General features: G+C 43.7%; 1 protein-coding gene across 1 annotated transcript in view; it reads left to right on the top strand.

Moving 5' to 3' along the window:
- MKS1 (MKS transition zone complex subunit 1) overlaps positions 1-24,805 on the top strand; it is a 42,655-nt gene that overhangs the window by 14,566 nt on the left and 3,284 nt on the right. The window contains 10 exon segments of the mRNA XM_032280610.1: positions 15,784-15,893; positions 17,441-17,511; positions 17,919-18,074; positions 19,355-19,452; positions 19,738-19,866; positions 20,130-20,234; positions 20,898-21,006; positions 21,543-21,599; positions 23,242-23,284; positions 23,539-23,604. Of these exon segments, the coding sequence (XP_032136501.1) occupies positions 15,784-15,893; positions 17,441-17,511; positions 17,919-18,074; positions 19,355-19,452; positions 19,738-19,866; positions 20,130-20,234; positions 20,898-21,006; positions 21,543-21,599; positions 23,242-23,284; positions 23,539-23,604 (944 nt within the window).

The following is a 24,805-nucleotide window of genomic DNA, read 5'->3' as shown; positions in this document are numbered from 1 at the left end:
TACAGGCTTGTGCCACCACATCTGGCTAACTTTTTGTATTTTTAGTAGAGATGGGGTTTTACCATGTTGGCCAGGCTGGTCTTGAACTCCTGACCTCAAGTGATCCACCCATCTCGGCCTCCCAAAGTGCTGGGATTACAGATGTGAGCCATGGCAACTGGCCCCAATTTCTGTAATTGCAAAAAATTACAATTGTTTTCCTCCAGTGCCATCGCCTTTTCACTGGTCTTCCTGACTCTGCCCCCCCGCCCCCACTTGCATGCCCCTCTATGCTAAAGTTTTCTGTACACAGTGCCCCACTACCCAGAGGACAAGGTCTTAGGTATTAGCAAGGCCCTATACTGCCTAAGCCCCCATCTATCCCAGCCTATCACATATCGCTCCTCTACCCAAGATCTTCGTTGCAGCCAAGTAAACTATTCATTCCCTGACGTGCCATGCACATCCCCGATCACCTGTCTATCCCTCTGCCATTCTCCATATCTGGCTCCTTGTCTCCCTTCTTGTCCAAGTCCAATATCTAGCTCAAGCCTTCCCTTTTCCATGAACCTATCCCTGTCTGCCAAGCTCCAGAAAGCATTGCCCAATAATTCTTTTTCTCCCCTTTGCTTTTCTTATTTATTGTCTCTTTATGTATCTTTCCGCTTGCCCAAATTAGATCAGAAACTTCTCAAGAGCTGTAAATTACCTTGTGCAATCCATAAGATTTGCTTTGATGATAAAGATGATGACACGGGTATAAAAATCACCTTGGCTTAATTCAGTCATTCAAGTCCAAGTTCTTCACTGTCAGTTCTAAAGCTGTCTCTGAAGACCATTTTCTAGCCTGAATGGAGTACTGCACTAACGTGTAACTAGGGCTGGGTGTGGTGGCTCCTACCTGTAATCCCAGCACGTTGGAAGGCTGAGGCAGGAGGATCCCTTCAGGCCAGGAGTTCAAGGTTACACCGGGCCATGATAGTGCCATTGCACTCCAGCCGAGGTGACAGAGCAATACTCTGTCTCTAAAAATAAATAAATAAATAAACCCTTAAAAATAAAATTTTTAAAAATGTAGCTAGAAGGAATAATTTCTGAAGTTTTCTCTTTTCTCTTCCACTTTCCCTGATTTGGAGCCCCTATTACCCATCATAAGCTGGAAAGAAACAGAGGGAGTCAAGAGATGATAATGAACAGCTGAACCTTGGGTCATTTACAGTTGGGAGAAAAATAGCAGTTTAAGCCTCCTTTTTCAACCTTAAGATGGAACTTCAATGCCTATTTCCCATTTGCTGAAAGAATCTTTCAGAAGCAACAGAACCCATGCTTGCTTGGCACCCAGGCTTGTGAAGCTGCATTCTTAGGTGTCTATGCTGGAGGGAGGCCGGAGTCCTGAGTATGTGCCCTGAGAAGGCATCCCGCCCTGCTTGCTGACTAACCCATGGGGTGGTGCCTGCGGGGCATAGGGTGTGCGCTCCCCAGGACTTAGTATAAATGGCTGAATTCTCACTACTTCCCTCCTGGGGCTCCGCCCTGATGATTTTGGGGTACATGAGGATAATAGATGCCCTGGAAGATTGTAGTGGAGGCTGGAATGGGGTGAAATGCTCAAATAGACTTTGTCTGTGATGGAATCCTTTTCACTCTGGTGGGAGCCTGGGGAGGGTGAAGTGGTTATTACCTTGCACTCTCTCACAGTGCCAGGAAGGAGACAGAGGCCAGGGGGAGGGAGGGAAAGACTTTTCACTGTCTCATTCTCTTGTTCCTCTCTTAATGAATACAGGATTTTCAAGAGGCTGTAAGCATGCACTGTAGGATGTCCCTCGCTCAGCAAGCAGCATGGCTTCTGATAAGCCTCCAACAAAAGATAATCGCAACCAGGTATCCCTGAAGGAAACTGAGATTCTAAAATTCCTTTGATATCTTACTTTTTTTAAGAGAAAAAATTTTATTTTAGAACAGTTTTAGATTTACCATACTATTACAAAGATAATACAGAGTTCCTGTATACTCCACACCCAGTCTCCATTACAATCATTTTACAATGGTACATTTGTCACAATGAATAAAGCAATATTGTTACATTATTATTAAGTAAAAGGTCAATATCTTACATTTTAACTTTCAAATTCATGCTTTTATGTTCCATTCAATAACTTATGTTTGTTTTTATGTAAAAATCTAAAATTTACTTCACATCAACCTACAGTGGACCCTCCAGGAACATGAGCCAAATGTAAACTGTGCTCTGCGTTCCAGGCTACTGCGGGGTTCCCTGGGGGAGGTGTCCAGCCTGGGCCACAGAGAGTGCGTTCAGAGCGGAGTCAGAGGGAAATCTCATAGAGCCCTGATGCCCCTGCTCCGTGGCTGTGTAGCTCCCAGGGTCACTTGGTCTCTGAGCCTCTGCTTCCTCTTCTGGCAAGTGGGGGTAGGAGCCGCAGTCTGCCTCACAGGGTGCCATGAGGATAAGCTGCTCAGGCTTGCAGAGGCGTAGAGCGAGATTCACACGAAGTGATTAGCATCAGAAGGATCCCTGAGGCAGGAAGGTGAGCAGCCACTTCAGCATGAGCTGGCTCTTGAGACATCATGCTTTCACCCTCCCAGCCTCCTCTGAATCTCCACTTCCAATCCTGAGGAGGGTCAGAAGCTGAAACTGAAAAAGGAAATGGCTTAAACCCCATGTCCTCATGGTTGGGTTGTATGTCACAGACAGGGGAGACAGAAAGGGAAAGTTTCTTTTTGTGGCTTCTGCTGTTGGACTCTCTGTCTGTCCTGGTGACTCTGTGGCTCTCCAATGAGCTGCTTGCTGTCTGATGGCAAGAAAAAAGGAGATGATGGGGACCATGGCACCACCCTGTCCCCCCAGGAGCAAGCTCTAGGTTTTCCCTTTTTTGGTCACATGGATGTGAAACAGTCCATCTTCAGCCTGAGGACAGCAGCTGCCCCAGGTAGAATTTCTGCTCTTGAATTCAGCATCCTAGGTAGTTGCTCCCACCTCTGTGAAGTCCCTGTGGACCCGGCTACTGCATAGCCGATCATACCTGTCTGCTGAAATAAAGCCTGGCAGGACGTCCTAGCCTGACAGCTGAAAACCAGCCTGCATTGCTTATAGTAACTTATGTTTTCTCTTTTCCCTTCTTGCTACAGATTTTAGGAGGCCCATTTTGGTCTTAGTACCTGGCCCCCATGAGGTGATGGCCCCACTGTTAGCTTTCTGTGTCTAAATTCTGAAATTTTGCCCTGAATTTCAGTCCAGTGCCTGAGGCACTGGCACATCTGATAATTTAATCATGGTCCTTACTGGATTTCACATCCTACAAATTCAACTGGCCCTTCTAAGCCCTGCAGTGGGGTAAAAGTCCAGCCTCTCCCTCCAGCCCCAAGTTCTAAAACCTGGCACCAGCCCAGCTTCATGAACCCTCCCATTTGTGGCTATGTCAAAAGAGAAAATGATGAATGGGTAAGAAAAACAGAAATTGATCAAATCTGCCTGAGATTTTGCCCTCCTAGAACTAATCAAATCTGTAGCAATAAAACTTTACAGCCTCAGATTAGGGATCTGCAATTCCCTGCTCACAGATGCAATGAGAGCAAGAGACCAAGACCTACCAGACTCGGTTGGGACAATTCCTGTTTGTGGGATGTTTTCAATGTGGCACACAATCCTAGATTTCCTTGCTGTTTTTATCTTTTGAAATATTTTCCAAGAAACCTAATATGGAAGTTCCCCTTTTTAACATAATTATGTTGTTTCACTACAAGTTGATAGAGTTCAAGAAATCATTAATTGAGCTACTTTAAGAACACAAGGTAATTCCAATCTGCAAAAATATAGGAAATGTGAAATTCTCTAGAAATGGAGTTAAGCATAGATCTAGGACTTGTAAATATCAGGGCAGATATTTACAATTGACCCTGGTGCTATTTGCCATGTAAATATAGCAAGGGGATTTTTGTCAGCCTGGCTTTGCATCGTCCTGATTTATATTTGTCTGATTCTTTTAAAAAGTAAGCTTAGAATTTGAACTCCATTTAAGAAGCCTCTGGTTCAGGGATTCCCAAAGGCTGCATCTGAATCAGTGGAAAGCTTGGGAAAAATACAGGCATCCAGACTCTGGTCCTGGTCTACAGAATTCCAGACTCTGGCACTGGAGTTGGAGAACCTTTATTTCTAATAAATCTCCTGGGTGAGTCTGACATGCTGGCAGATTTGGAAACTGCTAATCTAGCTGAATTTTCTAGCCTCTGTAGGATTCCCTGCTACATCCTCCCTCCTCAAGGTATGGTCCAAGGTCCTACAACATTGGAATCTCCTGGGAGATACTCATAAATACAGAATCTCAAGCCCTACCCAGACGTACCCAATCAGAATCTGCATTTTCACAAAATTCCTAGGTCATATCTATTTACATTAAAGTTGATAGATGGTTGCTAAGTCACTTTCAGGGTTGGGGAACTCAGATTTACATGGCAACCTGCTTCATTGCTGGGGCGGCTCTAATGATCTAGCTCTCTCTTATAGCAAGTTCACTCACTCATTCTGCATTCACTCTACAAATATGGGCAGACTTTAAAAAGTTGACCACGATGACACAGTCACATGATCACATTTCAGCCATTTTAAATTCCAGTACATAGGCAGAGAGAGCCTCTCTTAACAGAGATGTATTTTCTTCTTTGTTTTCACATAGGCCAGTGTGACACTAAGAACCTGTCTCTTGTATAACCTTACTGAGGGCTGTAAGAAGTTGGTAACAATCCAACATCCTGAATTTTCCCCACCATGCGACAGCCTGCATAGCGTGTGGTCCCCATTCCCGGGCACATTAGTGTTAACTCCTTGCTATCTGAAGCATGGTCCCTGGCTCAGCAGCATTGGCATCACCTGGGAGCTTGTTAGGAACGCAGACTCTCAGTTCCCACCAAATCACCATCTTCATTTGAACAGGATTCCCAGGCGATTTTTTTGCACATTAAACTTCAACAGGCAGAGAAACCAGTTCTCTTTCACAATCCCTTAGGTAGGATTGCTAACTTTCTAGCTCAGGATCGAGCCCTATCTCTTCAGCCAATTCCATCAAGCATAGGCCTGTTAATTGCAGCATGCCTACTTCCTGGCACACATTCATATTACTTAGCATGCATTTGCTGGGTCCAAGTCACCAACAAATTAGCTCAAATTAGCTTAACAGGGCAAATTTCAAATTGAATGCTGGGCACACAAATGGTGATTGTACGATTCGTTCCATATTTTTGTTGCTGTTGGTGTAATTTTTTTTAGTTGTGGTAAAATACACATAATATAAATTTACCATCTTAACCATTTTTAAGTGTACTGTTCAGTATTGCTAAGTATTCACATTGTTGTGCAACCAATAAGTGTTCCATATTTTTGATCATTTGGAAAAAAAATAAGAATCCAGGGATAGGGTTCAATCCAATTCAGGGCTGACTTACTTACTTCAACGGGCCTGGATTCCTTCACCCTGCAGCTCTCCTGGCTTTGCCTCCTCTTAGCCTCAACTCTGTCCTTCCCTTGCAGGCAAAATGGCACACAACCCCCTGTAGGGGAAGGCAGAGGATCTCACAGAAGAGAAAGAATAGCTTTCCCAGAAATCCTGGCAAGTTTTTCTTACATCTCACTGGCCTGAATTGGATTATGTGCCTGTTCCTTAATTGGCAAAGAGATTTTAAGAGTCATCAGATTATTGCTCTAGAAAGATCTCTTGGCTTTAGGGTGGGGAAGAGTTGGAGGGTAGGACTGGAGAGGGGAAGATCAGGAGGGACTCTGTTGCAATGATGTAGGCAGGAACTAATGGTATTCTGGGACGCGGTAGTCCCGGGTGGTCCTGGAGGTGGAGAGCTGGGAAAGGATTCCAGAGATGTTAATAAGATTGAGATCTTTGTTCAAAGACTAAAAATACATTTCCCTTCACCCTTTCTCAATAGAGCAATTGAAGCTTTGTGTCCTAGAAGGCAAAATTTTCTTTGTCTTTTGGAAGATTAACACACTTTTGTTTTGAAAAAACAAACAAGAAGCAAATAAACAATAAACCAAACCAACCAACCAAATAACAACAGACAAAAACACAACTGACAAATACAGCTCACAGGGCTCGGGAGCTCAATTGAGGTACTGTGGGAGGAGGGAGAGTGGGGAGGAGACTGGCAGATCTGTAGGGATGGAGGGATTGGTGGTTACCTTGGAGATGTAGGAGCAAGAAATGGGGAATTTCAGCTTTCACACAGCATTCCTGCATGGGGCAGGACCTCTGACAGGGTGGCACATGGATATCTGGGACTGGACCCTATAGGTTGTGGTCTTTGGGGGCCAAGTTAGTCATAAGGAGGAAGATGGACATGATAAGCAGAGAATAGCCTGCTCAGCTGGGAGTTTGGGGCATGACCATCCCAGCACTGACCAGTATGAATTGGAGGCCCCTTTCTGGGGCATAGGAACTCTACGCTGAGTCCAGGAAGTGGAAGGGGCCACAATAAAAAAACTGAACATCTCATCAGCTCTGCTGAGAGGGAGCTTGGAGACAGGTTTAATTTAACAATATATACTATTCTAATTATTCACATATAGTTAATGAGAGCAACAGGAGGCAGCCAAATGCCTACGCAGATAGGGGCGGGTACCTGATGAAACCCTACCTCCAAGTCAAAGACAGTTTAAAGCCTGAAAGCCAAGCAAGTTAAATCCTTGGACTGGACTGAGAACTTGTCTTCCTGTTTGATGTGCTTTCCTCTGATTAATCCTCACCCTTCACCTATTTCACATATATCTAGCTTTTCCTAATTGGTTTTCTATACTGTCAGGCCCACCTGTGAGTGGTGTTTACACTTTAACATTTTTTGCATACTCACAAACCAATCAGCATGCACTCCCCAACCTGTGCCTATAAAGGCCCCAGACTCAGTCAGTAGATGGGGAGACCCCTGACTTTGTGAAGAGACAAGCTGACTTTGGGGAAGATGATCTGTCTTTCTCATCCCCTTGCCTGCTCCCCTCTCCACTGAGCCATTTTCATCACTCAATAAAATTCTCCACCTTCACCATCCTTCAGCTGTCCATGTAACTTCATTCTTCTTGGACCCTGGACAAGAGCTTGGGACCCACCAAGTGTGAGTACCCAGAAAGCTTGTCACACTGGCCCTTTGCCCTCACTGGTGGAGGGCAGCTGCCCCACGTGATGAGGCAAGGGGCCAATTGAACTGTTAACACACCGCTGTCTGTGGACAGTGAATCTAAGGAGCCCTGTAACAACCCCTTTGGCCTTTGGGGTTTTGGGCACCCTTAGCTGGGTGCCACTGCAGGCCCTGCATGGAGGTTGCTCCTGTGTTGGTGCTCAGAGTGGCTGGCTAGATCCCGCACTCACTTGCTCATGTGCTCCCTCCTGCAAGGGTTTGAGCGTGGTGGGCTGAGTAGAGGGTGTGCCACTGCTGAGAGTCCAGTAGGGGCTGAGAAAAATCCTGCATCAGTTATAACACAGCTGAGACTAAACACACTCATGCCCCGGCACCCAGCTTTGCCTTTGCTGTTTCATCTGCCTGGAATGTTCATTCTCCAGCTATCCACATGGCTCATTTCCTCACCATCTTTGAATACTTGCTTAAATATCACAGTCTGAAGTAGTGTTTCCAGATTTTCCTTTTAAAAAATTTCAAACTCTTCTTTTCCCACAACTCTTTTTTTTTTCTTTTTTGAGACAGGGTCTTGCTCTGTTGCCCATGCTGGAGTGCAGTGGCATGACCATGGCTCACTGCAGCCTTGAACTCCTGGGCTTAAACAATCCTCCCACCTCAGCCTCCTGATTAGCTGCAACTATAGGCATGCACCACCATGCCTGGCTAATTTTTTTTTTTTTTTTTTAATTTGTGTAGCGATGAGGTCTTACCATGCTGCCTAGGCAGATCTTGGCCTCAAGTAATCCTCTTGCCTGGGCCTCCCAAAGTGTTGGGATTACAGGTGTGAGCTACCGTGTCTGGCCTTCCTCTTGTAATTCTTATTATCTTTGTTTTCTGTTGCTTATAATAGAATGCATGAAACTGGGTACTCCTATAAAGAAAAAGAGTTTATTTCTCACAGTTCTAGAGGCTGAGAAGCCCAAGGTTGAAGGGCCACTTTGGTGAGGGCTGTCTTCCTGGTGGGGACTCTCCTTAGAGTGGTGTAGGGTATCACATGGTGAGGGGCTGAGTGTGCATGTGCCAGCTCAGGTCTCTTACCAGTTCCTCTCCCAAGATAACTCACTAATCCAATAGCTCATTAATGCATTAATCACGTTGGAGATTAAGTTTCAACATGGGTTTTGGAAGAGACATTCAAACCATAGCATTATTCTTCTTTGCTTTGTTTTTCTTCATGGAATTGACCACCATATTGTACTATGTTTTATTTTTTGCTTGTTTACTGTCTACCTGCCCCAACTATAATGCAAATTTTATAAGGTCAGAGACTGTTTAGTATACTACGTATTCCAAGACCATAAAAAAGCAAATTTTTTTGAATAAATTAAGTGAATTAATGAATTATAGCACAAACTTGTAACTGTCACATCTTGTGGTCTCTGACAGGATTGGTGAGAATTCTTACTCAAAGCAATTTCAATGAACCATCTAATTTCAACTCTAATAGCTGGAGCCAAACGATTCTTTTGCAGCAAGAGCCAAAATCTTGACTTAAAATTATTGGGTAATTATGAATGTATACTTTCAAAAGCTCACTGATGATTTGGGGAAAGTCAGTGGGCTATAATGAGATCAAACTTGAAAGAATCTTATAGTTGGTGGAAAGTTCTGGAAACAAGAAAAGGAGAAGACTGGCTTATTAGAATTTGCTGGAGATTAATTTCTTTGTGATTTCCAGGAGAATACCAAGAATGGGAGGAGTATGGAAGGTGGATTGTAAAGTCCCTGTATTTCTAAAAAATTGAATCCTCTTCTTGGAGGGGGAGGAGTCATAGAAGCCAATAGTATCAGTGTCCTACTATTTAGAACACTCCTATTGCCCCAAGCCTTGACATGTCACTGGAGACCTGAGCTAACTTGTTGAACACTGCAGGGAAAACAGGGCTGCACAAGATAAAGCAATTAGTTACAAGAAGCTTAGTATGTTTCTTTGGAAAAGACATTTGAGATCTGGCTAGGATATTCAAGTGACCTGCTTCAGAGAATCAGCTCCTGGGTACTGCTGAACTATTTTATTCTCTTACTGACTCTGGTAATGTCGACATGGTAATACTAATGTAGCCTCACCTGTTCTACCTGTTGGCACACTGCCTGGAAGGGGACTGGGAAGAGGCGGGGATGCTCATGATTTTGGTACTCTAAGTTGGCCTGAGTTTTGCCCACTCCCATCCAATGTTCCCTGGGGTCACTGCCTCAAAATGTGCTTGTAGCAGTTGCTATTGGCATCCTGCCAAGATCTTCTTTACCAGCTGCTAAGTGTGTTGACTGCTAAAAGCACTTACCTGTATCCATATCAGGATTGTTCTTGGCTGATGGGAGCTACCTAGCCAAAAAGTGTCTCAGAGGTTTCATTTTGCTGCTTCTCTGTGAATCAATCAGTTCTCCCAGGGGCCCTGATTCCTTTGGAGTAAAGAATGGTCTTTAGAAACCAAGGTCTAGGTACTAGGCATGCTCATTTCTATTGGGGAGTGACTGCCTCTGGGCTCTCACACACACTTCTGACTCTGTCTTTTACATATATTTTAAAAATTTCTTTTTCTTTTGTTTTTGTGATGGAGTCTCACGCTGGTGCCCAGGCTAGAGTGCAGTGGCATGATCTCTGCTCACTGCAACCTCCACCTCCTGAGTTCAAGCGATTCTTGTGCCTCAGTCTCCCAAGTAGCTGGGATTACAGGTGTGCACCCCACACCCAGCTAATTTTTGTATTTTTAGTAGAGATGGCGTTTTGCCATGTTGGCCAGGCTGGTCTTGAACTCCTGGCCTCAAGGCCCACCTCGGCCTCCTCAAAGTGCTGGGATTACAGGCATGAGCCACCACACCTGGCCTATTTCTTTTCCTAGAAAAAACAAAAACAAAAACAAAACCAAGAACACTCAACCAAGTGGTATTTATATATATATATTTTTAAATATCCATGAAGTTTTACTGCTACCGCCAACTCTGATCCAGCATCACTGGGTCCATTCTTGCCTTCACCCCTGTCCTTATTGGTAACTTCCTTCTCAGACACAGAAGTGGTACTCATTATCTACTACATATTTACTTATTTGTTTGGTGCTAGTACATATGTAAAGTAGCTTTAGAAATTGCTAACCCAACCCTTCTGAGGAACAAACTTACCAACTACAGTACGGTGTTTGTGGACAGATCTTTCTGTCTGTATCCTTCAGTTTTCACCCAAAATAGTCATTTGTCATAGTCTGCATTCCATTTAAGTACCCCTCACAACCTGGTAAATAGTTTATAATTTACACACAGTAAAATTTGCTCACTAATATGTACTGCTGTGGGCATTTATTTATTTATTTATTTAGAGATGGAGTCTCACTGTCATCCAGGCTAGAGTGCAGTGGCACGATCTCAGCTCACTTCAACCTCCACCTCCCAGGTTCAAGTCATTCTCCTGCTTTAGCCTCCTGAGTAGCTGGGATTATAGGTGTGCAGCACCATATCCGGCTAATTTTTGTACTTTTAGTAGAGATGGGTTTTCACCATGTTGGTCAGGCTGCTCTCAAACTCCTGACCTCATGATCCACCCACCTCAGCCTCCCAAAGTGCTGGGATTACAGGCATGAGCCACCATGCCCCGCCACTTGTGTAGGTTTTTAACAAATGCAACAAGTTGTTTAGCATCACCACAGATATAGAATAGTCTCATCACCCCTCAAGTTTCCTCACACTGTCCTTTTACTCGGCCCCTATCCCCACACCCAATCCCTGGCAACCACTGATCTATTTTCCATCTCTACAGTTGGAATCTTTTTTAAGAATCTCACATCAAATATATTGTACAGTATATAATCTTTTATGTCTGGTTTCTTTCACTGAGCATAATGATTTTGAGATTCATCCATGTAGTTTTATGTATCAGTTGTTACTTTGTTTTTATTATGGAGTATGAATTCATTGTATAGATATTATACAATTATACAATTTATTTAAACATTTACACATTGATGGATATTTGGACTGTTTCCCATTTTTACTATCAGGAGCAAAGTTGTTACGCACATTTACATACAGACTTTTTTGTGGACACATATTGTCATTTTTCTTGAGTAAATACTTAGGAGCAAGGCTGCTGGATCATATGGTACATAAATGTTTCACTTTGTAAGAAACTTGCAGTTTCCCAAAGTGGCTGTACTATTTTTCATTCTGATAGGTAATTATGAGAGTTCCAGTTGCTCCACATCCTCACCAGCATTTAGCATGGTCTAACTTTTAAATTTTAGCCATTGTAATAGGTGTGCTGTGGTATCTTATTGTGTTTTTAATATATAATGTTCTGATGATTAATGATATCAAGTATCTTTTCCTGGATTAATGTCATTCATATATATTCTCCAGTAAATTGTTCAAATCTTTTGACCATTTAAAAAATAAGATTGCTAGTATTATTATGAGGTATAAAACTGTATATTCCAGATATAATTCCTTTATCAGATACGTGTTTTGCAAATATTTTTCAGGGTGTCTTTTTATTTTCTTCACAGTGGATTCAAAGAAAAGAAGTTTTGCATTTTGATGACAATTGATTTTTTCTTCTATAGTTTGTACATTTTGAAAATATTTACCCAACTCAGGATCTCAAAGATCTGTCCCTATGTTTTTGTCTAGAAGTTTTATTGTTGAAGATATTACTTTTAAGTCTATTATCCATTTTGCTTCAATTCATTAAATTGTGTAGGGTAAGAAGTTGAATTTTGTTCATCTTTGCGTTTGTTTTGTTTCTGGATTTCCAATTATTCCAGCATTATTTGTTGAAAATGCTGTCCTTTCTCCATTGAATTATCTTGGGATCTTTGTCAAAAATTGATAGACTATATAAGTACAGATCTATTTTGGACTCTTTATACTGTTCCATCAATTTATATGTCTATCTTTATGACAATACCACACTGTAGTGATTACTGAACTTTTATATTGCCTAGAAATCAGGTTTCTTTTTCAAAATTCTTTTAGCCATGTAACTCCTTTGCATTTCCATGTAGATGTTAAGAGTCAGCTTGTCAATTCTACAAAGAAATATGGTAGGATTTTTACTGAGATTTAGATCACCTTGAGGAGAATTATCTTAATGACATGATTCTTCCAATCCATGGATATGTTACAGTACTCTAGGTCTTCATCTTACCAATGTTTTGATGTTTTAAGTGTACAAGTTTTGCACGTGTTTTGTTAATTTTCTGTTTTGTGCTTTTTGATGTTATTATAAGTGGCTGTGATTTTTAAAAGTCAAGTTCAAATGGTTTGTTCCTAGTATACAGCAATACTATTGATTTTTGTATATTGCCTTTGTATTCTGTAACCCCATTAGTTCTGCTGGCATTTTTGTAGATTCTTCAAGATTGTTTAGGTTCACATTGCATGTAGATAAACACAATTTTACTTCTTCCTTTTAAATTATCTTCACTGCAGCCTCGACCTCCTGGTCCAAGTGATCCTCCCACCTCATCCTTCCAAGTAACTGTGACCACAGGCATCCACCACCAAGCCTGGTTAATTGTTTTATTTTTAGAGACAGGGTCTCCCCATGTTGCCCTGGCAGGTCTAAACTCCTGGGTCTAACCTCCACTGTGCCTGGCCCATGCCATTCTTCATATCAGGGTACAAACTCCTTCTAGAATCTGATAAAAGCTAAGAATTCTTTCTAGAAAAATCCCCCATTCAGAATTCTAGGGAAAGGGCTCATAGACTTCTTGAATCCCACTCATGGACCTCAGTTTTAAGAATCCTGATACATGCAAATCAAGACCACAATGAGATACTATTTCATGCCAGTCAGAATGGCAATTACTAAAAAGTCAGGAAACAATAGATGTTGGCGAGGCTGTGGAGAAACAGGAACACTTTTACACTGTTGGTGGGAATATAAATTAGTTCAACTATTATGGAAGACAGTGTGGCAAATCCTCAAGTATCTAGAACCAGAATACCATTTGACCCAGAAATCCCATTACTGGGTCTAGACTCAAAGAAATATGTCATTCTACACTAAAGACACATGCACTCATATGTTATTGCAGCACTATTTACAATAGCAAAGACATGGAACCAACCCAAATGCCCCTCAGTTATAGACTGGATAAAGAAAATGTGGCACACATACATTATGGAATACTGTGCAGCCATAAAAAGGAATGAGATCATGTCTTTTGCAGGGACATAGATGAAGCTGGAAGCCATCATCCTCAGCAACCTAACACAGGAATAGAAAAGCAAACAATGCATGCTCTCATTCCTAAGTGGAATTTGAACAATGAGAACACACGGAAACAGGGAGTTGAATAACACATACCAGGGCCTTTTACAGGGTTAGGGGCAAGGGGAGGGAGAGCATTAGCACAAACAACTAATGCATGCGGGGCTTAAAACCTAGATGATGGGTTGATAGGTGCAGCAAACCACCATGGCACATGTATACCTGTGTAACAAACCTGCATGTTCTGCACATGTATCCTAGAACTTAAAGTAAAATTTAAAAAAAGGACATTCTGACACATGCTACAATATGGATTAGGTATCTAAAGTAGTCAAATTTCATAGACAGAAAATGTAGAATCGTAGTTGCCAGGAGCTGAGGAGGTACTGCTTAGTGGGAACTGAGTTTCAATTTTCAAAAACAAAAAAGTAGTGGCAATGGATGGTGACGATGGTTGTAAAACAATGTAAATGTACTTAATACCAATAAACTGAATAAAATGAAAAAAAAGGATCCTGATTCATAGAAATCAGTAAACAAAACATGAACACTTAGTTTATCTATATAAAAATAATACTAATTATGGTTGCTTACACAAATAGCTTATATTTCCAAACCATGTGGTATAGAAACTATTTTGCACATAATTATGTCAGATTAACTTTGTTATAAATTGGATTTGGTTATAAAATTAAACTAGAATCAGGCTCCACTTTATCAGCTGTTGTGCATGTGGCACAATTTGCCTACACACAACTTTAAAAGAAAACATTAGAGAGACCATTTCTTAGGAGCTAGAAAGGTGTCTTTTGTTTTATCTGTACTTTTACCACTTACAAGCTTAGCGAGTCCTTTAAACCCTGGCCTTCAGGAACTTCACGCTTAAAGGGAATACAATACTTTCTTTAGAGGCTTCTACAAGGGTTTGGGACAATGCAAACAAAGTGCTCAAGCTGTACTAGATCCTAAATAAATGGTGCTATTTATGGTGAGTTGGTGTTACACAACTAGTGGCTATGGCACCCAGGGTTTCCAATGCCATATCATCAAACTGGCATGAGATTCCCGAGTTCATCGGAGGACAATTGCTTACTTTGTTGGAGGAGAAACAGATGTGAAAGGCTGATAAATGTTGACATCCCCAAGGTGCTGGGGCACCAGACGTGAGGTTACGGCACGTCCTTCCTTTGCTAGTCCAACAAAGCATGACTTATGAATGTCACTTTTTTGGCTTTTCAGGAAGCCAGTGTAGTATTTAAAGTGGCTTAATGATCCAGAACCAATACACACAAGAACCAGTTCAATAATAACATCTTTTCCTTCCTTACTGTTGACTTCCCTGTCTTTATTTCTTTGCTCAGTGAATATCAACACAAAGGCTAATTAATCTTCTGACACTTTTTTTCCCCTTCCAAGAGCATATTTCCTTGTCTGGCTAAGGGCAATCACCTTCCCTGACTCCTTCCGGAATAACGGGTGCATTTCTTACAGTCACATCCATCGACTTTCAGGCCAAAGTCTTCACGCATTCAGTGGAAGGCAGTGTGGCATGGTGGAAAAGACAGAGGGCGAAGACTCGGGTCACCTGGTCCCCGTCATCATTTCTGCATCTGTCTATTTGAAGTGGGCGGATGGCTGTGCCAGCTTCCTCAGTTGTACAGCGCAAGAGGTCCCGCTTTGGGTGAGCTTTTTTCGCATACACCGTAAGCGGTGATCGGCAGGACCCCGGAGCCCTCCAGGGCGTTCGGCTTGGATTTCGCTTGCTCTGGGTGACCGACTGCGATGATGGCGCCACGTAGCGAACGGCGGGTTGCGCGCGCAGCACCTGCGCTGCCTCCGGATCCAGCGCCTTCGTTACCAGGGGAAAAGAGCGGCGCGCTTTCCGGCGCAGTCGCAGCGCGTCGCAGCTGTCATGGCGGAGGCCGTCTGGAGCACTGACACCGGGGAGGCTGTCTATCGCTCCCGGGACCCCGTACGCAACTTGCGCCTCCGGTAGTCACGGCCCCAGCCCCGAGGCCCCATGCTTTTATGCCTTTAGATCATTCCAGCCTGAACTCGGTGTTCTGAGGCGCCCGCTTCTGCTTAACAATCCCGGCCACTTCTCCGGGCTCCCCACTTCTCTCACTATCCGTACCCCTATCCACTCACAGCCTCCAAGAACCCCTTACATACCCAAGCAAGTCCATTGTCGCTCCTAGTTTCTTAGAGCCCTGTGTCCCCAGTACACCCTCTCACCCTCACCCTTCCCCATAGGACCGCGCACCCCACCCACCTCCTCTCCATTGTCTGCACCCAGCACACCTTGGCAACCCCACCTCCTCTCTTTTGTTTCCCTCAACCTTGCTTTTCCCTCATCTCGCGATTGCGTGTCTGGTAACGAATATTTTGGGTTTCTCTTTTCTTGACAGAGTCCGCCTGCAGAGAATCACATCAAGCCACTTTCTTCATTATCAGCCTGCTGCCCAGCTGGGGAAGGACCTCATAGACTTGGCCACTTTCAGGCCTCAGCCAACTGCCAGTGGGTGTTACGGTGGTGATGTGCCATCTAATACTAATTCTGATACTAATCAGAATTGTGGCCAAACATAGTGAGCTAAATACTATACTTACGATATGTTATAGATTTGCCTGGCAACTTCCATACTATTTGTGGCATTTTTAAAAGAGAAACCGTGCCCCAAACTCTAAATACACATATACACACTTCTAAAAACAACTTTGAAATTGGAGATTGCTTGAAAAATATGCGTATGATGTGCATATGAACATCAACTGTGTTCTTGTGGTTTTCCTTATCTGAGAAACCAAAAGATTGAGGAGGAGAGTACAGAGTGCTCGTATTAGGTCACTAGTCTGTCTGCTTTTATTGTTTCTCTTTCTGTTCATGGGCAAGAGTGTGGGCTTATGGGTTATGAAACATGTGTCTCTGAAAAAGGCATACTCAGCCAGCCAAGAGTATATTAGATTAGATCTGGGTTTGTTTTGTTTTGTTTTGTTTTGAAACAGAATCTCATTCTGTCGCTCAGGCTGGAGGGCCGTGGTATGATCATAGCTCACTATAACCTTGGTCTCTGAAGCTCAAGCCATCCTCCTGCCTCAGCCTCCCAAGTAGCTGGGACTACAGGCTCATATCATCACACTCAGCTGATTTTTTAAAAAGTTTTAGCAGAGAAGAGGGCTTACTGTGTTGTCCATGCTGGTCTCAAACTCCTGGGCTCAAGTGATCCTCCCACCTTGGCCTCCCAAAATGTTGGGATTACAGGCGTGAGTAACTGTGCCCAGCCAGATTTGGTTCTGTTAAAAAAAATCATTTATTTGCCTTCACTGCCCTCTCCTGATACTTGGCCTCCTAAATTTCAGTGTTTGTGATTCTACATGTATGGCTTTAGAAATAGTAAAGGTAAAAATGCCAGGGTTATTTTCTAGCAAACTCAGACATCTGGGACTGAGGAAGGGCTGGCTATTCAGATTATATCTAAATTTCAGTTTCTTATATCCAGTTAGATTAAACATTTCCCAGAGGAGGCTGGGTGCAGTGGCTCATGCCTGTAATCCTAGCACTTTGGAAGGCCAAGGCGGGTGGATCACTGAGGCGGGTCATGAGTTTGAGATCAGTATGGCCAACATGGCAAAACCCCATCTCTACTGAAAATACAAAAATTAGCCAGGTTGGTGGAGTGTGCCTGTAATCCCAGCTACTTGGGAGGCTGAGGAAGGAGAACAGCTTGAACCCAGGAGGTGGAGGTTGCAGTGAACCGAAACAGTGCCACTGCACTCCAGCTGGGTGACAGAGTGAGACTCCATCCCACCCACAAAAAAAATTCCTAGAGGGTATTTCCTTTTATTCAAATTAAAGCAGTGATTAAGATTTCTTGGGTCCTAATCTTGGCTTCTGCTCATACAGCCTCTCTAGCATTTCTCTAGATTGAGTGTTTAATAAATTGCTGAACTCCAGCTGGTTTTTGTGGCAAATACAAGAATAGGGACTTTGGTTATAATCAGCCACAGAGCAAGAAGTGGTGCTGGTCTGGCTCAAGCATTTGACCCACTCTGTTGTCTTTGGAGGTGGACACCGCCCAGAGGAAGACGAAGAGGAAGAGATTGTGATTGGGTGGCAGGAGAAGCTCTTTAGCCAGGTGAGCCAGTGTCTTCTGTCTGCTCTGTCTATTCCACCTGGTCTACCTTCACGTGGCTGGGGATGCATATTGCCAAACTGATTTCTAGACAGATTGTAACAGTTTAAGGGACAGTATGACATAGGGACTGCCACTATTCAGTTTTATGATTCTGGATGAGGCACTTTTCACCTCTCGGCTATATGTCGTCTGTGATAGCGACTTGGTTTCGGCCATAAGTTTAGCCTAAAGTCTGGATCCAAGTCGCTATCATATTCTTGGCTCCCCTGCCATAGTTTAGAGATGGTTATGAAAATATGTCAGATAGCATCAGCTCTGTAGAACTGATTTGATTAAACAGTTACAGGAGAAAAAGCTTGACGTATTACAGTGATGTACACATCTCTGTTTCCTTTTGGTGACCTCAGTTTGAAGTAGATCTGTACCAAAATGAAGCGGCCTGTCAGAGTCCTTTGGATTATCAGTACCGTCAGGAGATCCTGAAGCTGGAGAATTCGGGTGGCAAGAAGAACCGACGAATCTTTACCTACACTGACTCTGATAGATACACCAATTTGGAGGAGGTATTGTTCTTTCCAGGGTCTCATAGCTTTCATCTTTGCTTCCTCTAGTTTTTTTTTTTTTTTTTTTTTGCCTCACTGGGTTTCTGTGTGTTACGTCAGAAGCCTGGTAAGGGGAGACAGTAGCCTACCTAGAAACTGCTGTGAGTTGCTGCTGCTGGCAGCCAGGCTGGAATAGCATGGGCACAGTCTGTAGGTGGTGGGGCTGCTGCTCTCTTCTCTGCCTGCTGAAGGGCCTAGGGGAGCTGCCATTATCTCTGATTATATGCTTGTAGAGTGCATGCTAGGAGAAGTGACCACTGGGCTTGACTTCCTCCATCCATCATGAAATGAGACAGGTGCTAGAGTCTAGAACAATCCAGATAAAATTTATCAGGGAATTCAGCCCAAACTCTGAGTATATGGGCTTGAAGAGTAATTCAGTATAGCTATGGAAAATGGCTTATGTCCTCAATTTGCCTATGACAAAAATACCCTTGCGACCTCGTTTTACATTTTCTTTAGTCACTGCATTTCAGTTGCTTCTGTCTTCTCAGTAAGATTTTAAACTTCTCGAGGGTAGAGCCTATATTTTCTGATTTTTGTCTATGACTCTATAGGTCTCTGCAAGGAACAGGTATTCAACAAATGTTCTGGAAAGATTGACATGCTTTCATTAGTAGAGCTGTGGATTGATAACATATAAAGTTTGGGTTGAAAATTAGCCAGGCACGGTGGCATGCACCTGTAGTCCCAGCTACTTGGGAGGCTGAGGCAAGAGGATCACCTGAGCCCAGGAGTTCAAGGTTGCAGTAAGCTATGATAGTACCACTGTACTGCAGCCTGGGTGAGACCCTGTCTTTAAAAAAATAATATAAATTAAATAAAATTTGGGTTGTCTGTTTTGGAAAAGCAAATAAAAATGCAGTTGGTGCTCAGTTACCATGTGAGGATTTCCCGCAAAATACTTGTATCCCATTTGGCATTGTTTAACCACCTTGTTAACTTCAACATCTATCAAGCAAACCAACCCAACTTTTTGTTGGTTTGTGCTCAGAGACTGCAGACTGATTTTAATATTCACGTAAATCACTCATTTTTAAAATCCAAAGGCAAACCAAGACATGGTAGAAGTCATCTTTGGGTTGTTTGGCCGCTGGCCCTCCATTAGCCTATATAATTGTGAGGCAGCGGAGGCAGGGTTCAAGTCCTGATGAGGTTTCAGAAGGAAGACTTCCCTTCAGGTACTTGGCCCCCTGTGGCCCTGACCAGATGGCTTACACAGGGCTACTTGCTTTTCTCAGCACTGTCAGAGAATGACCACCGCAGCCAGCGAGGTACCTTCATTCTTGGTGGAGCGAATGGCAAATGTCAGGCGGCGCCGGCAGGACAGGTGAGGGATGTGAGTGCGGGCATGGGGTGGGGGCAAGCTTTTACTTTTTATTTCCCAAAATTAGGTAGTTTTGAATTTTTATCAGTGGTTATATGTATATTCAAGTATTAACTTTGTAATTAATTTAAAAAATAAATATAAAATGTCTTCCTCACTCTTCATGTGGACATTTTCCCAAAGTGCTTCAGAGAGAGGGAAGGGATGTCATTTCTGTTTGTCAAGTATTTTGCTCTCTGCTGGGGTATGCTCCATCGGGATGTGCCAGGGAAGTGACCTTTCTGTGGTGTTTCCCAGGGAGGGCGGCATCCTCAAGTCACGCATTGTCACCTGGGAGCCCTCAGAGGAGTTCGTCAGGAACAACCATGTCATTAACACCCCCCTTCAGACGATGCACATCATGGCAGACCTGGGGCCCTGTAAAAAGTGAGTGAAGCTTCTCACTGCCAGCCCAGATCCTCAACCTCTTCTCCTCTCACCAGCTATCCTCTTCCTGTTATTATCATCCTGGGTTATGGGGGAGGGAGGGACTTTTTCTTCCTTTTTTTCTTAGTTGTACTTAGAAGAAAGTTTTACCATGTCAGTTCTCCCTGTGGCCTCTGTTTTCTCCCCTGAAGTAGGCTCGGTAGCTCTTCCTCTTTCCCTGGAAGACCAGTGACCCTCAACCTTGGTGTTTTCCTGATTTCTAGGCTTGGCTATAAGAAGTACGAACACGTCCTGTGTACTCTGAAGGTGGATAGCAATGGTGTGATCACAGTAAAGCCTGACTTCACGGGCCTCAAAGGACCCTACAGGTAAGGAGAGAAAGAAAGGGGTAACGGAGACTGGCCTTCCTTCCCTTAGTTGTGCTTCTTGTCTCTAGTCAACTAGACTGTCAGAAAGTCCTTCATTTGTTCTCACTTTGACATTCCCAGGCAATGGTTCATATTCTGTTCCGTGTTATAGGCCCTTAGAAAACCGGGGACCCTGTTCTCAGAAAATGTGCAACTGCGCCAATTTGAAAGGGTTCACTTCAGTGGTGCAATTAAGGGACAGTGATTCTCTGTGCTGCTGAATATAGGATCTGACCAGAACAGAGTGGGGTGAACTCAGCCAGGCTTTTCCTCTGGGCTGACTGTTCCTCATCTCTGTGTCTTAGAAATGACAGAACTGTAAATTAGAAATTATCTGGACCAACCTGTCCATTTTTCAGGTGAGAGAACTGGGCGTGAGGAATGTTATGCCTTACGGTGACTTCAAGCCAGAAATGGGCCCAGAACCTATACTTTCTGAGTCTAGTCTGGTGCCCTGTCTGCTTTACCCTTTTGTTTCCCTCTCCCAGTCGTCATTACGGCCATGTTTATCATCATATACTTCAGGTGACGTGTATGGACCCTGCTAGCTCATCCCTGGGCTGGAGCCGGAGGGTGCATCTCTCATGACCAGAGTTCCTCCTTTCTGTGACTTTGACCTTACAGGATCGAGACAGAGGGGGAGAAGCAGGAGCTGTGGAAGTACACGATCGACAATGTGTCCCCCCTTGCACAGCCGGAGGAGGAGGAGCGGGAACGGCGAGTGTTCAAGGATGTAAGCGCAAGTTCATTCCGAGAATCAAAGGGAGGAGCCTCAGTACCTGGAGCTGAGACCATGTCTGAGCTAGATGTCAGCAGTTGCTTGGGAAAAGCCTTGCCCTTCATAGCCCCTTCTGACTTAGGCAGCATTGCTGATATGTCAGACTGATGTTTCTGATCATACAGTAATAATAATAACCATTTATTTGAGCATTTACCATGTTCTGTGCTACGTACTTACCATACCTTATTTCCTTTAGTCCTTACAATAACCCTTTGAGGTAAACACTTTTTTTCTTACCACCTTGTAAACAGGGAAACTGAGATTGAGGAGCTAATATAGCTTGTCAGCACGAGAGTCAGGATTCCATCCCAGACCAGCTGACTCCAGAGCCTCTGTGCTTCACAGTGAAATGTCGGAGGGTCAGGTGCTTAGGCCTCCAGCTCTTGGTGACCTTTCCCGTGATTGCTTTTCTTCTTCTCCTCGTTCAGAACTGAACTTTGGTCTAGCTTGGGTTGCATCTTGAGTTTTGGTTTGGTTTGTTTCCTCAGCTTTATGGCCGGCACAAGGAGTATCTCAGCAGCCTCGTAGGCACTGACTTTGAGCTGGTAAGTAGCTTGGCTTCCTGCAGCGTTGGCAGTTGTGTTTAGCCAGAGCATTCTGACTGTGGATGAGTTATAACACCTCTCTTAAAGGTTTGAAGTATACCCTACGGTATGAAAAGGAAGTCAAAGAATAGCACACAGAGTCCTCGTTATGTGTTTTAAAACACTGCATGTTGATCTAGAACTGTTAATGCCTAGAAAAAGGTCTGAAAGGCTACACATGTGCTTTTGGTAGCTTTCTCTGAGGAGGGTGGGATTAGATGGGGCCAGGCACGGTGGCTCAATCCTGTAATTCCAGCACTTTGGGAGGCTGAGGTGGGCGGATGTTGAGGTCAAGAGATCGAGACCATCCTGGATAACATGGTGAAACCCGGATTCTACTAAAAATACAAAAATTAGCTGGGCGTGGTGGCACGCACCTGTAGTCCCAGCTACTCGGGAGGCTGAGTCAGGAGAATTGCTTGAACCCGGGAGGCGGAGGTTGCAGTGAGCCAAGATTGTGCCACTGCACTCCAGCCTGGTGCCTGGTGACAAAGTTAGACTCTGTCTCAAAAAAAAAAAAAAAAAGAATGTGGTAGATGGGTAGTGGGTGGTGAGAGGGATATATTAGGGATTTTTGCTTTTTAGTCCCTAAACTTAGGTAGTTCTCAATTTTTATTTTTTTTATTTTTTTATTTTATTTTTATTTTAATTTTTATAACGTATTTATGTATGACTTTATAATTAATTTAGAAAATAAATATAAAGATGAAAAATGTCTTCTTCACCTTTCATGTGGATAATTTTCCAAAATACCCCATAGAGAGGCAGGGGTGCTATTTCTGTTTGTCACATATTTTGGCTCTTAAAAAATATAGGCCTGATGCAGTGGCTTATGCCTACAATCCCAGCACTTTGTAAGGCCGATAGTGAGACTACATCTATACAAAAATAAAAAAATTAGCCAGATGTGATGGTGCATGCCTGTAGTCCCAGCTACTCATGATGCTGAGGCAGGAGGATGGCTTGAGCCTGGAAATTTGAGTTTGCAATGAGCTATGATCACACTACTTGCATTCTATCCTGGACAACAGATCAAGGCTCTGTCTCAAAAAAACAAAGAAAGAAAAGCGGTTTAGGTCAGTTATTCTGTGGTGCTGTTCTTTGTCTTTTCTCATTCTATTTAGAGTTCCATTTCTAGAACTCGAAACAAGAATGGGATTACTTACTGGTCTCCCTCTCTTTCTCTAAAAAGTTAACCTTCACTATTTTCATATTGCATAAGCAACAGACATTCAGTATGTAAAAGTTAGATAAGACAGATAAACAAATAACTAAAAAAGAAAATTCCCTGGTTTCTTGACCTCGGCCATCTAAAAAGAGCAGGGCATTCTGGCTTCCCATTGCACACCATAGGGCGGTTGCTGTTGCTAGGCTAATTTCCCATAATGCATTGTCCTCACTGCCATTTAAATTATGTACTTTCTCCCTACATTATGAATCTTAGGAATGAAGGAAACAGATCTATGGAGAAGTGTCAGGGTGGGGAGTAGTGACAGCCAGGGTCTGACACCCAGTGTATTCTGCAGATTTGTAGATGGGGCTGGAGGAGAAGTGCCGATACCCTCCAGGCCTGCTGATCTTTTCCCGCTTCTCTTCACTTTAGACTGTTCCAGGTGCCCTCCGGCTCTTCGTAAATGGAGAGGTAGGTAAGTGTCTTGCTAGACGTAGACCTCTTGATGCTTAGCACGTGCGTAGATGGAGCTGTGAATAGTCTCCTCCACCCTGGTAGAGGCCTGTCTGCCGTACTTGGGAAACTCAGTGATAAGTCTTTCCTGGAAACGCAGAGAGTTCCTGGCCCTCAAAAGAGTTGCTCTCAGGGTGTGTAGGCCCCTCAGGACTGGGTTGGGTGCTAAGCGTGGTAAGAAAATGAGCTAAAATCGCTTCCTGTTTTCTCTCTTAGTTTCAGCCCAAGGCTATGAGTATGACAATCTCTACGTTCACTTCTTTGTGGAACTGCCAGCTACTAGTAAGTAATATTCTTAAGTCTCTCCTTTTCTACCCATTCAGACATTTGGTCAGACTTCCTTTCCCACTCCTTTGCTGAAATCGTTACTATTCTTTTCAAGGTCATAGATCACATCCACTTTGCCAAGCCCAGTGGGCTTCCCTGCTTTCACCTCACTTGACCTTCCTGAAGTATTTGCCAGAGTCCACTGCGCTGCACGACACATTTCTGACTTCTGGCTCCGCACTTCTCTCTCCTATCTCGCTGGTGGCCCCTCAGGCTCCTTGGGTGATGTCTTCCCTTCTGTTGATCTTAAACTGTGAGAGTACCCATGGCTAAGCCAAGGCCTTCTCTTGCTCTCTGTCTGCAGTCTTCCTGGGCAACCTCATCCATCCCATGGCTTAAATACCATCCATATTTCTCAGACTCCTGGGTTTCTGCATCTAGCCTTAACCTTTCCCCTGGACTCCAGACTCATATCCAGTTACTTCTTTGTCATTTCTGTCTAAAAATAACTCTTAATTTCTCCTCCTCCCTCAAACCTCCCCTCCCTGGTCTTCCCCATCCTAACAATGGCAGTGTCATCTACTGAGCTGCTGATGCCAAAAACCTAGGGGACATCCTTGACCCCACTTTCCCTAGTTTCCTACAGCCAGCCAGTCTGTCAACAGTTCCTGTCTGTTCTTTCTTCAAAAGCCGTTGTGAACCTATCTGTTCTCTCCAGCACCCCACTCCAAGCCGCCACCACCATCTCTGGCCTAGGCCAGTGCTTTCGGTTTCTGACTTATCCTCCAGCTTCCTGCCTTGCTCCCATTTGCAGTTTATTTGCCACAGACACCAAAGCCAAATTGAGACTTAAAAAATGTAAACAAGTTGTGTCCCTTTTGAGTTGAGAAGCCCAACAGCTTCCCTTCCCATTTATAGTAAAACAGAAACTCCATAGCCTGAATGAGCTGGCCCCTGCCTATCTCTTCCAGACAACATTCTAGTCATTCTTCTCAGCCAGATTCATTCCCACCTTTTAAGGGCCATTTCCTTTGTCTGAAACCCTTTCTGCCATATCTTAGCACGGCTGGTTCTTTCTGAGTTTAGGTCTCAGCCTGTGTCACTTCTGAGACGGGCTCATTGGACTGACCACGCAGTTCAAATGAGCCTCCCGGTCACTCAGTCCCTTCCCCGTTTTATTTTTAGTACAGCACTCATCGCTACCCAGTAGTCTCTT

This window comes from Sapajus apella, unplaced genomic scaffold, assembly GCF_009761245.1.
Source record: "Sapajus apella isolate SASKATOON/1434 unplaced genomic scaffold, GSC_monkey_1.0 scaffold12, whole genome shotgun sequence".
Taxonomy (NCBI): Eukaryota; Metazoa; Chordata; class Mammalia; order Primates; family Cebidae; genus Sapajus; species Sapajus apella.
Note: the sequence above shows the minus strand (reverse complement) of the source record. Positions and strands in the feature narration are given on the sequence as shown.